At 43.0% G+C, this 12,280-nt stretch overlaps 1 protein-coding gene across 1 annotated transcript; it reads right to left on the bottom strand.

The window, feature by feature from the left end:
* LOC117656570 (cholinesterase) lies at positions 1 to 12,070 on the bottom strand. The gene is made up of 5 exons (XM_060691090.2): positions 11,915 to 12,070; positions 9,307 to 10,831; positions 3,816 to 3,970; positions 3,102 to 3,150; positions 1 to 1,344 (listed from the first exon to the last, which is right to left on the bottom strand). Exons 2-4 carry the CDS (start codon positions 10,803 to 10,805, stop codon positions 3,116 to 3,118), a joined length of 1,689 nt encoding a protein of 562 aa, XP_060547073.2. The 5' UTR covers positions 10,806 to 10,831; positions 11,915 to 12,070; the 3' UTR covers positions 1 to 1,344; positions 3,102 to 3,115.
* Between the last annotated feature and the right edge of the window lie 210 nt (positions 12,071 to 12,280).

Raw genomic sequence — 12,280 nt, 5'->3', positions numbered from 1 at the left:
TTGTGAGAAAGAATCAGCGTTTAATTTTAATCAAAAGTGAAAAGCTGGGTAAACATATACAAAAAGAGACCTGTAAGGAAAAGCCACACCTCAGAGAAGGTATGGCATCCTTTTTATACTGTTAGAAACACCAGTTAAGTCCCCAATTGCTGCCTCCTAATTTAGGTTTGTATCCAATAGCCCTGCAAAGGATAGATGCCTCTTATTTATCCTTGAGTATTCCTTTGTTCTCCCAATTGGCCACTAGGCCCCCTGGTGCTGCAGGGAAGGAAACTGAGCGCCCAACAACACAGATCAAAGGTGTAAATTAGGGCTGAGGTGTAAATTATCCCCCAGATGATGTATACAGCACCAAACTGAGATAAGTACCAGGCAGAGGTGGGTTTTAGCAGGTTCTGACCAGTTCTGGAGAACTGGTAGTGGAAATTTTGAGTAGTTCGGAGAACCGGAAGTAAAAATTCTGACTGGCCCCGCCCCCATCTATTCTCTGCCTCCCAAATCCCAGCTGATCGGGAGAAAATGAGGATTTTGCAGTAACTTTCCCCTGGATTGGGGAGGGAATGGAGATTTTACAGTATCCTTCCCCTGGAGTGGGGAGGGAATGGGGATTTTGCATAACCTTCCCCTGGATTGGGGGGGAAAGGAGATTTTACAGTATCTTTCCCCTGGAGTGGGGAGGGAATGGAGATTTTACAGTATCCTTCCCATGCCACGCCCACCAAGCCATGCCCACAGAACTGGGTTTTTTTGAAACCCACCACTGGTACCAGGCTTTGGATGGCAGGAGAAAAACAGGAATAAGACTGATGTGGATTCAAATTGATGGCAGGAACATATGTTTGACAAATTCCAGATACTTTACAGAGGCCTAATACAGCATATGTTTGTTGCAGGAAGTTACTTTCAGGAAATACAAATACAAGGGCATAATGTAGCATATATGTGTTACAGGAAACAAATGTTTACAGAATAACAAATTTCTACTAATTATAGTATTCCAGTATATTATATTCTACTATTATTTATCATATCCTTATTACTATTTCCCTTCATTGTGAAAATAAAAGGATGTTTATCCTAAGAATTCAAACAGTATTTATTAAGAGGTTCTTTTTTGAGGGAGCTGGATTAATTAAAAGCCTGTCTCAAATCAAGATATAACAAATTACTCCTAGCAATTTATTATTTTAACAGCAAAAGTGATGTGGGTTTTAGTTGTCTCCTTATTTGTCTTCCAAGTTCCCACCAGTCAGTCTCTGAAAGGACAATGGATGCTTCTGGAAGGTTCTCTGGTGCAGCTTGTCATCATTTGCCCAGGCTTTAAAGAGAAGTCTTGATTGATTCCTGAGAGAAATAAACACACAACCGTTATTCTGAAGCCACCAAAACAGTTGCTAGGTTTTCAAATGGTGCCTTTGAGATATGGCTGCCATTTTCAAAGAGGTTTAACCTAAGTGGCAGCCTTCGTAGTAGGCCAGTTCAAGACACAGGCAAAGCAGAGATTCCAGGATGCTCTTCTCTGTAGTAAGATAATTTTATTTATTTTTGTTTATTACATGTATCTCACCTTTATTATTTTTACAAATAACCCAAGGTGGAAAACATACCCCACACTCCTTCCTCCTCCTATTTTCCCAACAACAACAACCTTATGAGGTGAGTTGAGCTGAGAGAGAGTGACTAGTCTAAAGTCAGCCTATTTATTAAAAGGGGAACACAGAGCACCTTATATGGGTTTTTGACATTAAGGCATCAGGCTAAAAGTTACCAGACTGTAAGCTCTATTCGTAACTTTCTGGCTTTCATGGCTTAGGTAGGATTAGAACTCACAGTCTCCTGATGTCTAGCCTGGTGCCGTAATCTTAACCTTAAAGGTCCACCTAAGGTGCTCTGTATTCCCCTTATACTAAACATGGAGGGGTTTGTGGAATCAAAATGCAGGACCCAAAGCACGTAATCAAGGCTTGCTGCAGTATTTACTGTTTTTGTTTGTGTGCACTGGAGAAATTCCCTCGAGAAAATAGTGGGAGGAACTCTTGCAGAGAAAGGGATGCTGTCAGGCTTGTCCCAGCTTGGATGTTCAGGAAAGAAAAACCCTCAAATATATTTGTAGCAAAAGGGATACTTTTACTAAAGTCAAGTGGTTACAGCGCAAGAAAAGCTGGATCTGAGTATTCCTGTGCAAAGCCTGCCTTTTCCCCTTCTCCCAGGTCCTCCCATCTTGACCAGTCTTAAGACTCCAATAATATTAGTTTTGGTAACAGCGTTAAGGTTTGGTGCTTCTTTGGTGGAGTTTCACATTCCATTCTCATGCTCATGTTATTGGATCAGCCGACCTGTTCCAGATTGACACCTCTGGTTTCTGTCATCCTGTCATCTCCCTTCCCTGCATCCCCATTCTCCCTCACCCTCACTGCATTTTATCACAAGATGCCAGTGAAGTGAAGTAGGCTGAAGTCATTGCGATGGCAGACCTGACAGATTCACTCATATTTATACATTTCAAAATGGAGGGGGATTTATATGCATGCATACACATTGGTAATTAATAACCTAACTGATCTCAAGTTACTTCCTGTCCTTCTGTTACCTAGAGAGGACAATGGTCTTCGTTAAAAGAAATGTTTGCATCTTGAGATTAAGGGGTGCCTATGGGAATGTTCTGATAATGTTTATCACTGGGCTACAAGGACACATTCCCAATGTCTCCATTTGCCTATTAAATAGTCCCATTCATATGAAAACTGATTTCCCCCACAGGCTGAATTTCATTCTCATGCTTTCTCTTTTTCAGCACTGCATAATCTTCTCTGTAAATTACTCTTGGTGGCTCATTGCTTCCTTCCCTATGCCCAAGATCTCTATTTGTTTATGCTGAGATCTAGAGGTTTCTCCAGGTTCCTCTTCCACAAAGGCCATTGGCAACAGCTTGGAGAGCTTCCATTTCACACAGTGAAGCTGAGCCACAAAAGTGCTACTTAAAAATGGTTTGAAATGCCGATGTGAAATTACTATTTAGGAAGAAGTCTAGTCCCCTTCTGAAATCATCCATCTTGATCCCAATTGTCAGCCATTACTACAACCAAGCACTGGATTCCTACCTGCTGTCTTCTTCCTAGTCCAATGAAACAGAATCACCTTTGGACTGCTCTGCAGAACAAAGAAAAATGAAATATCAAGATAAGGTGTACATCTTATCACTAAAGAATCTGAATCTAGAAGTAGGATTCTTCGGATTCCATGATGCATGGCATAATATATATTTATTAAATATATATCAAAACGTTATTGTTCATCACATGGTCAGCCAGATGTTTAGACTGGATTTGACATTTTTGTCTACCTACTCTGTCCTTCCAAAAAAACTGGGATGGGCAGATTTTTTTGATGGTATTAAAGTTATTATTGCAGGATTTAAGCTATTCCAAATAAAGCTGCCTTTTGCAATTGACTGAGAGAGATTTTGTCAATGACGATGGTGGTCAAGAAGTGATCCAGATGTTTTGGGATTCGTTATTGTTTTTGTTGTTGTTATATTTATGTGAGCAACTAAGGCTTACTTAGAGGACATTACTAGAAACCCAACTCTTGGGACGTCATGAAATACGTTTGCTCTACAAAATTTATCACTAGCATTACAAATTTGAATTCAAATGAGTATGTTTCAGCAAAGAGTGGCAATAAAAGCAATTTTTAGAAATTGCTCTATGAGTGAGATGGGCGATCTCTATATTTGATATATAAATGATTTTTAAAAATATCTTTTTCATCAACCACTACTCCCTTCCAAAGGCAGAACTAATAGTTGAACTTACGTGTTTCTTCAGCCTTTGAAAAAAGGCTCTTTAAAAAATCGCAGTGCTCTATCACCCTTTCCTGGAATGGCTCAGTATTAAGAAGGAAGAAATTCTGCTCTGTGGCATTATAGAGTGGCCACTTATCCTTGCTGGCTGCTGACCCAGTGGGATTCCTAAGGAGGAAGAAAAGGACATTGATGGAAACTAATCAAGGGGAGAAACAACCTAGAAATAAGGAGAAATTTCCTGACAGTGAGAACAATTGATCAGTGGAACAGCTTTGCCTTCAGAAGTTATGAGTGCTTCATAGCTGAAGATTTTTAAGAAGAGATTGGACAGCCACTTGTCCAGAGTGGAATAGGGTCTCCTGCTTGAGCAGGAGGTTGGACTAGAGGACCTCCAAGGTCCCTTCCAACTCTGTTATTCTGATGTAGCTCTTTTCCAAAGAGACTGGTTTTGACTTGAGAAACTACAGCCAAGAGGAACTCCCAAAGGGGACTTTGAGGGAGGGGTGGAGTTTGGCTTGGTGGAATCTCTTGTGTCTCCTCCTTGCTGATCGAAACCCAGGTCAGCTCCTCATAGACTCTTGGACCTGCCAGTCCCAAGCCTCACACCCTGGGCACCCTCCATCCTGTGAGTTTCCCCTTCACTACTTACTGCCTTGAAAGCCTTTGCTTGTTCTCTTAATGGTAGAGTAATGCTCTGTTTCTTATCTCCCTTTCGCCTCCTTTATTCCACTTGGAGAAATAATGTACCCGGGAATATGTGTGATACCACTGAACTCATAAAAGAACAATTATCTATAAGTGACATTATTAAGAATCCTTAAAGATTTCAGGGCTTTTTCCAGTACAGGTAATCCTTGACTTTCAACTATTCACTTAACGTCCATTCAAGGCTAAAATGGAACTGAAAAAGGTGACTTACAACTGGTCCTTGCACTTACAACTATTCCAGCATCCTCATGGTCACGTGATAAAAATTTGGCTGCTTGGCAACTGGTATGTATTTCCAATGGTTGCAATGTCCCAGGGTCACATGATCGCCATTTGCAACCTTCCCAGCTGATTTTCAACAAGCAAAGTCAGTGAAGGAAACTGGATTCACATAATCATATATTGTACTTAAAAATTGCAGTTATTTGCTTAATAACTGTGGTAAGAAAGGTTTTAAAATTGGGTATGTGTCAGGTTTCGGTGTTATCTCAAATAAATTTCATTCTCAAACGCAAAGTCTTTGATGAATCTTTTCTTTTATTTAAGAATAAACTACGTCATTCCTGAACTCATCTGCAGCCAGCACTGGCACCCCCTTCCAAAACCCTCCCTCTCTGCTCATTATTTCCCAGTGTCTCATTGGCCATCATCCAGATCCATCTCTTCATCCCAAGCTCTTTGCAGTCACAGGAATTTCCCCCCTTCCTCCATCACTTAGGTGACTTTATCTGCCGGGCTAAAGGAAACTAGGTGAAGGTTCATCCCAGCATTATAACAAGGCTTCTCTCATTCATGTCAGTGCTGGGGGAAAATCATAAGTTGGAACGCTGACATCCAGCCCCTCTCCCTTCATTTCTCCAACGCAGCCTGCCTCAAAAGAAAAAGAAACACAACAAGTTAAGTATTGTTATCCCCCCCTTGGGTGTATCCCCCCCCCCCGGCTTGCCCGGGTGGTCTGCATGGAATTTTGCTATAAGGCGGTCAGCTTGGATGTTTGAGCTCTTCACCCGGGAAGCCTCTGACAACGGGTAACCCTTCCATTTAATTAAGTATTGGAGGCGACCCCTGTGCCATCTTGAATCAAGAATTCGCTGCACTTCATAGTGAGTTTGGCCCCCAACAACCAGTTTAATACCATTAAAACACATATTTGCCAAATGCAAATTTCAAAATCTACAGGAAGATATCTTTCTTAATCTTCTGTTCTTCTCTTCTTTCTATATTTTTCCAATCCTTTTTTTTAATAAATTCTTTCAACAGTCCCCCCAATTTTATTTTTGAAAATTTTAAAATGTTGATTTGAGGTTGATGTTTCTGAAATACTCGCTCTCTTCTTGAGGTCACGTTTTCTAATTTGAAATCCCCATTTCGACTCTTCTTGTTTGTATAATCATTCAGTCCATTCCTTTGTCCATATAGCCAAAATTTGTTGCCATAAAGGTTGTCAGCTTGCAATAAAGAGTCTGTTTGTTGCTTTTCTATCAATTGAATGGAAACGTCCGCCAAAACCATTGTTTTGACTGTGTCAGCCTGCCTTTCAATCCTGACAGCCTCTTGCTTTTCCAAAAACAAACTCCTCTGAGTAATTTCCTGCTGGCCATCCAACAACTGCTTATGTTTTCCCAAGCTGTTTTTTGAAAAAGCTCTTTCAATTGTATCCAGAAGAGCAGAATTTAAAAAGTCTAGAGATTTTTGAAAAACCTGAACAGTCACAGCTTGAGAATTTGCTGATCCCGCCAACAACTGCTTATGATTTTCCAAGCTGTTTTTTGAAAAAGCTCTTTCAATTGTATCCAAGAGAGCAGAATTAAAGGAGTCTAAGAGTTCTTGAAAAACATGAACAGTCACAGCTTGAGAATTTGCTGATTCACCAGCCCTGATGTCAGCCATATTTCAGCCACTTTGTATTCATCCAGCTATCAGGACGACAATTCCAACTATTTTCCACACAGTATAAAAGCAAACTTTTAATTAAAGTCAGTACTAAATTCTTTTCCTCGATACCAAATTATTTTCCTGGACGCTTCCACTTTAAAACTTTCTCTTAAGGCAGTGTTTCCCAAACTTGACCCTTTGAAGATGTATGGACTTCAACTCCCAGAATTCCTCAACCAGGCATACTGGTTGGGGAATTCTGGGAATTGAAGTCCATGCATCTTAAAATAGCCAAGTTTGGGAAACACTGTCTTAAGGTGTAATCCAGTAGCTGTATCACTGTTGCAAACATTAACAAGCATTAACAAGCACTTTCCCTAGTAGCTTCCTCCTCCCACTCTCAGACGCCATTTTCTGCATTTTAAAACGGAGTTAAAGTATTACTTGCAATTTTTTCCTTTTTTCTCCTGATTTGCTCTGTCTGCAATCAAAGTAAAGATGTTAAAAGTCCCCCCAGTTGTTTTCAGCAGATTTTGGTCGCGGCTTCTAGCTCTGCTTTAGCGGAGTTGTCCCTGGTCCGGAGCAGCTTGACAGGCTTCAATAGGGAGCCCACACCCTTCGCGCCCCAGGATTTCTCCTAGTGCACTTAGGGGGCTCTACCTCCACCTGTCAGCTCTTCTCTCTCCCATTTGCCCGGGGAGAGGGTTTTTCGCCACCAGACAGCTGTTTTTCAGCTGTTCTGGCAGCATTTATGGTGCCGGGGATCGGGCGCTAGTGAAAGAGCATCAGCAAAGCTCATGGAGCCAACAGGAAGTCAGTTTCAGGAACAGTTTGGATAACTGGCAGGCTGAGGGCAGTCTGCTGCAAGGAATGAAGTGTGCCTGTTCGGAGAATAAGTCTATTACAGTCCAAATCACTGTATTTCCACTACTCCTCGGTAGGTCTACTATGAAGTCCATCGCAATCTCCTCCCATGGTCTTGTCGGTTCAGCTACTGGTTGCAACAGTCCAGGAGGGCACCCTGGTCTTTTCTTCATTGTGGCACAAATGGTGCAACTTTTTACATAACTGTCTATGTCCTTTCTCATGTGGGGCCACCAGAACTGCTTTTGTACTAGGTGCAGAGTCTTTAGGAACCCAAAGTGTCCCGCTGGTTTAACGTTGTGGCTCCTCTTGAGGATCAGGGTGCGTAGAGTCTGTGGGACATAGAGCTTTGTCCCCTTCCATGCGAGGTCATCTCTTTTCGTCAAGAGATGTTGATTGTCTCGGAACCAGGGGTCTGTCGCTGTTTCATTTTTGAGTCTTGTAGTTAAATCACTTGCAGGTTGGCCCTGCTGGTCGCGTTGTTGTCATCTGGTGACCACCTAACCCGCTGCTTGGGTGGAGGGAATGATGGCATTCACTACCTGCTCCCGCTCACTGTTGTATTGGGGCATCCGGGAGAGGTTGTCAGCCAGGAAGTTCTTCCCCCCTGGGATGTGCTTAAGCTCGAAGTTGAAATGATTGAAGTATTGAGCCCACCGGACTTGCCTGGGCAACAATTTCCGTGGGGTTCTGAGGGCCTCCAGGTTTTTATGATCAGTCCAGACTTCGAACGGTCTCTGGCCTCCCTCTAGTAGGTGCCGCCAGGTCAACAATGCCCATCTCACTGCAAACACTTCCTTCTCCCACGCCGCCCATTGCCTCTCCGTGTTGGTGAGCTTGCGGGAGGTGTAGGTGCAAGGTTGTAGATTACCTTGGCTGTTCTTTTGGAGCAGCACAGCCCCCACTGCCACATCGCTTGCGTCTGCTTGGATGACGAAGGGCTGCTCAGGGTCAGGATGCTTTAAGACAGGTTCTTTTGCAAACATCTTTTTTAGTGTCTCGAATGCCTGTTGGCAGGTCAGGTCCCACTGCAGGGGTTGTCCCGGGCAGGGTTTCGTCATCGGACTTCCTGTCTTTAGGAGGTCTGTCAGAGGTTTGGCAATTCTTGCGAACGAGGGGATGAATTGTCTGTAGAAGTTTGCGAACCCTAGGAAGCTTTGCAGGTGCGAGGGGGCTGCCACTGTAGAACTGATTGGACTTTGGCTGGGTCCATCTCTATTCCCTCGTTTGATACTCGGTAGCCTAGGTAGTCTAGTCGTGATTGGTGGAACTCGCATTTTGACCGTTTGACATACAGGTTCGCCCTTAGCAGTTTTTCTAGGACTTGGCGGACGAGGGCTATGTGTTCGTCTATGGTCTCCGTGTAGATGAGGATATCGTCCAGGTAGACGAGGACCCCTTTGTAAAGGTGCTCATGTAGGACTTCATTTATCAGCTGCATGAACACTGCCGGGGCTCCTTGCAGTCCAAAGGGCATTACCTTGAACTGGAAATTCCCCAGGGGGCAGTTGAATGCGGTTTTCAACTCATCTCCTTTTCTGATGTGTATTCGGTAGTAAGCTTCTCGAAGGTCCAGTTTGGTGAACACTTTTCCTTTAGCCAGGTGGGCTAGTATGTCCTTCATGAGGGGCAGGGGATATAAGTTGTGTATGCAAATGGCGTTGATAGCTCTAAAATCAACCACCAGGTGCATAGAGCCGTCTTTCTTCTCTTTAAAAAAGACCGGTGCCGCTACCCGTGGTTTAGTTGGCTCAATGAAACCCCTTTGTAAGTTCTTGTCTATGTAGTTCTGCATTTCCTGCATTTCACGGGAAAATCATAAGTTGGAACACTGACAGTATGATTTACTTAACAACGATCTTGCTTAGCAACAGAAATTCTAGTCCCATGTAAATCATGAACTACTTGTATTAACACAACCTGTAAACATATGCAAAGGAATAGCATGCATTACTTTATGGCTTCATTGCTTTAGATATAAAGTGCATTTGTTGAATGGAAAGGCTTTCTTTAGATTTAAAATACAAATTTTTGAAATAAAGTGAACTACTTACCCAGTTCTGGCAAACTCTGCCCAGTAGTGCATCATCTTATGGCTCAGTCTGGCTTCAGCCTCTGTGTATGTTTGATTGAAAGGCAGCGTAGATTCAAGGGTTCCAAAAACAAAAGGAATCTCAGCACCATGAGTTGCTCCAATCCATTCAGGCCAAACTGACCATGAAGGGCGATGTGCGAATAAATAGGCATATACAGGACTCCCAGTTTTCCTGATATTTCCTGCAGCTTCCCTTATTGGGCATGCAAATATCCGATCTGTATAGAAGTGGGACAGAGCAGAGCGGTATTGTGCTGGGCCGTGATTTCCTCCACTGTACTTCAGTGCAATAGTCTGAATAAAATCTTCAGTTGCATTTGGCACCAACATTCTTATCCCTTTCAGAAGCTGCTCCTGGTTGATGAGATTGTGGGTGATGTTAGGGAAAACAAAGTGGACAAATGAGGCTGCTTCATCAGAGGTTTCACCTATGAGGACAGGTTTGGCCTGAATTTGCCCCTCCTCCATGAGCTTTTCTGGATCACCAAGCAAAAACTCCCTATCTACGGTCGGCCTGAAGGGAATATTCAAAAGGATGCCACCTTTTAAGAACAGAGCTATTTCATGCCGAATAAGTTCAGAAACATTTTTTGATTGCAGGCAATGCACGATGCTGATAGTACTGTCCTTGGAACAACCTAGTAGATGAACAAATTCCAGTGATTTTTGTTTGGCTTCCTCAGGAGACCTCCAAGCATAGAAGGCATTGGCTGTACCGCTCTGGATCACGGCTTGGGCAAAAAGGTCCTGGCTTTTTGGTGCAAGAAGATGGAAATTCACACAAGATCCTCCAGCACTGTGGCCAAAAATGGTCACCCGAGAAGGATCTCCCCCAAAGGCAGCTGCATTCTCTTTTACCCACTTCAGGGCCAGCTGTTGGTCCCATAAGCCGAGGTTCCCTGGAGCCGCTGGTGGCAAGTACAGAAAGCCCAGGGCTCCCAAGCGATAATTGATGGTGACCACAATGACGTTCTCAGCGGCAGCCAAAGGTGCCCCATTTAACACGTCCACAGAAGATGTGCCCATTAAAAAACTCCCTCCATGTATCCAGACCAAAACAGGGACTGGTGAAGAAGGTTGTGGGTGTGGCACCCAGATGTTGAGGGAAAGGCAATCTTCTGACAGTGGTGTTTTAGGAGACCATATATCTGCTTCAGGGACATCCCGGAAAATAAATTGAGGGCAGGAATTGCCAAAACTGGTGGCTTCCAATGTTTGCTTCCATGGCTGATGTGGAAGAGGTTTCTGGAAACGCAACTTCCCCAGTGGAGGCTTAGCATAAGGAATGCCTAGATAGGCTGTCACAGACCCAATGCCAGCCAGGAACTGCTTGCCCTTAATGGGGCCACTGCTGGTTCTGACCACTGTGTCTCCTTTAGACGCAGAACTGGAGGCTAATGGAAAGGGAAGGAGGAGGAGGAGGCAGCACAAGAGAGGCGGACATAGCAGACAAGGCATTGCAACAGTAGGACGAGTCGGTGGACCTGGAAAAAGTTACAACCAATAAGAGATTATTCCAATGCTGTATAAACCCACCTTATAGGTTCTCCTGCTTGAGCAGGGGGCTGGACTAGAAGACCTCCCAGGTCCCTTCCAGCTCTATTCTGTTCTATTCCATTCCATTCCATTCCATTCTATTTTATTCTATTCTATTCTCTGAGGGGCTATCAAGAGAAGAGGGGATTGGCTTATTCTCCAAAGCCCCTGAGGGCAGATAACGGATGGAAGCTTATTAAAGAGAGATCCAACCTAGAATTAAGGAGAAATTTCCTGTCAGTGAGAACAATTTACTTAGTGGAACAGCTTGCCTCCAGAAGTTGTGGGAAGAGATTGAACAGCCATTTGTCTGTCATTGTATATAGGATCTTCTGCTTAAGCAAGAAGTGGATTAGAAGACCTCCAAGGTCCCTTCCAACTCTGATATTCTGTAACTCTGTAAACTTTAAAAACATTTTTTATCTTTCCAGAATTTTGTCCCATTGTACGAAATGAGATTTATTGCCATTTTTAAAAGTTAAATTGTTTATCCTGCTAGCCAGCCAACCTCTCTATTTTAGTCTTTGGCTTCTGGATGTAATTTATACATTTATTTAATATCCTACCATTATTATTTTTATAAACAACTCAAGGGGACGAACACATGTAATACTCCTTCCTCCTCCTATTTTCCCCACAACAACAACTCTGTGTGGTGAGTTAGGCTGAGAGAAAATAACCAGCCCAAAATCCCCCAGCTGGTTTTTATGGCTAAGGCAGAACTAGAATTCATGGTTTCTGGTTCCTAGTCTGGTGCCTTAAGCACTAGACCAAACTCTCCCTCCCTCCCACCCACCCACCCTCCCTTTAATAATTGCTAGATATACAGAAAGAACTTAAACTAAGCAAAGGACATGTAGATAATCAAGGAAAGTGTTCTCTGTTAAACAGAAATGACATTTAATAAATATAATCCCCTTCCAAGAACAATAGGGACTGGATTCACTTTCACCTTTTTCTTAACTTCCCTTTTAAAAAAAAACCTTAGTGCCAATATGCAGAGTAAAATAAAAGAAAAATAAGTATATTACCTTTCTTTCCTTCAATGGCTGGCAAGGGATGGTCTCTTCTTTTACAACTATTTAATTTTTTGGTAGTAGCAAGATTTATAGTCTTCGCAAGAGGAAGTGACAGGTCTTCAAAATTTCATCAAACAGCCAGTCCGATACAATTGTGTAACTGGTTTTACAAAGCCAGCCTCCAACCTGTTTCTGTAGGATTAGTTGTAGGTGTTTACCGTAACTCTTGAGGAAGAAGTCAGGTGTCTGGATTGGGAAAGTAGTTGGAAGGAGTTGTAGGTGGCACACCTCCTATGCAACAGAATGAATCATCCCAGGATATGGTGATGAGCCCCTAATGCAGGGGTCTCCAAACTTGGCAACTTTAAGACTTGTGGA

This window comes from Pantherophis guttatus, chromosome 2, assembly GCF_059756535.1.
Source record: "Pantherophis guttatus breed Tessera chromosome 2, ASM5975653v1, whole genome shotgun sequence".
Taxonomy (NCBI): Eukaryota; Metazoa; Chordata; class Lepidosauria; order Squamata; family Colubridae; genus Pantherophis; species Pantherophis guttatus.
This window is presented reverse-complemented; position numbering and strand designations above follow the sequence as displayed.

Excerpts from the sequence above, each read along its gene's own strand:
- LOC117656570 (XM_060691090.2), bottom strand. The coding sequence starts at position 10,805 with ATGCCTTGTCTGCTATGTCCGCCTCTCTTGTGCTGCCTCCTCCTCCTC. Across the intron at positions 3,971-9,306 it reads GCAGAGTTTGCCAGAACTGG|GAATCCCACTGGGTCAGCAG; the intron begins GTAAGTAGTTCA and ends CTTCCTCCTTAG. Across the intron at positions 3,151-3,815 it reads TTCAAAGGCTGAAGAAACAC|AGCAGTCCAAAGGTGATTCT; the intron begins GTAAGTTCAACT and ends TTTGTTCTGCAG.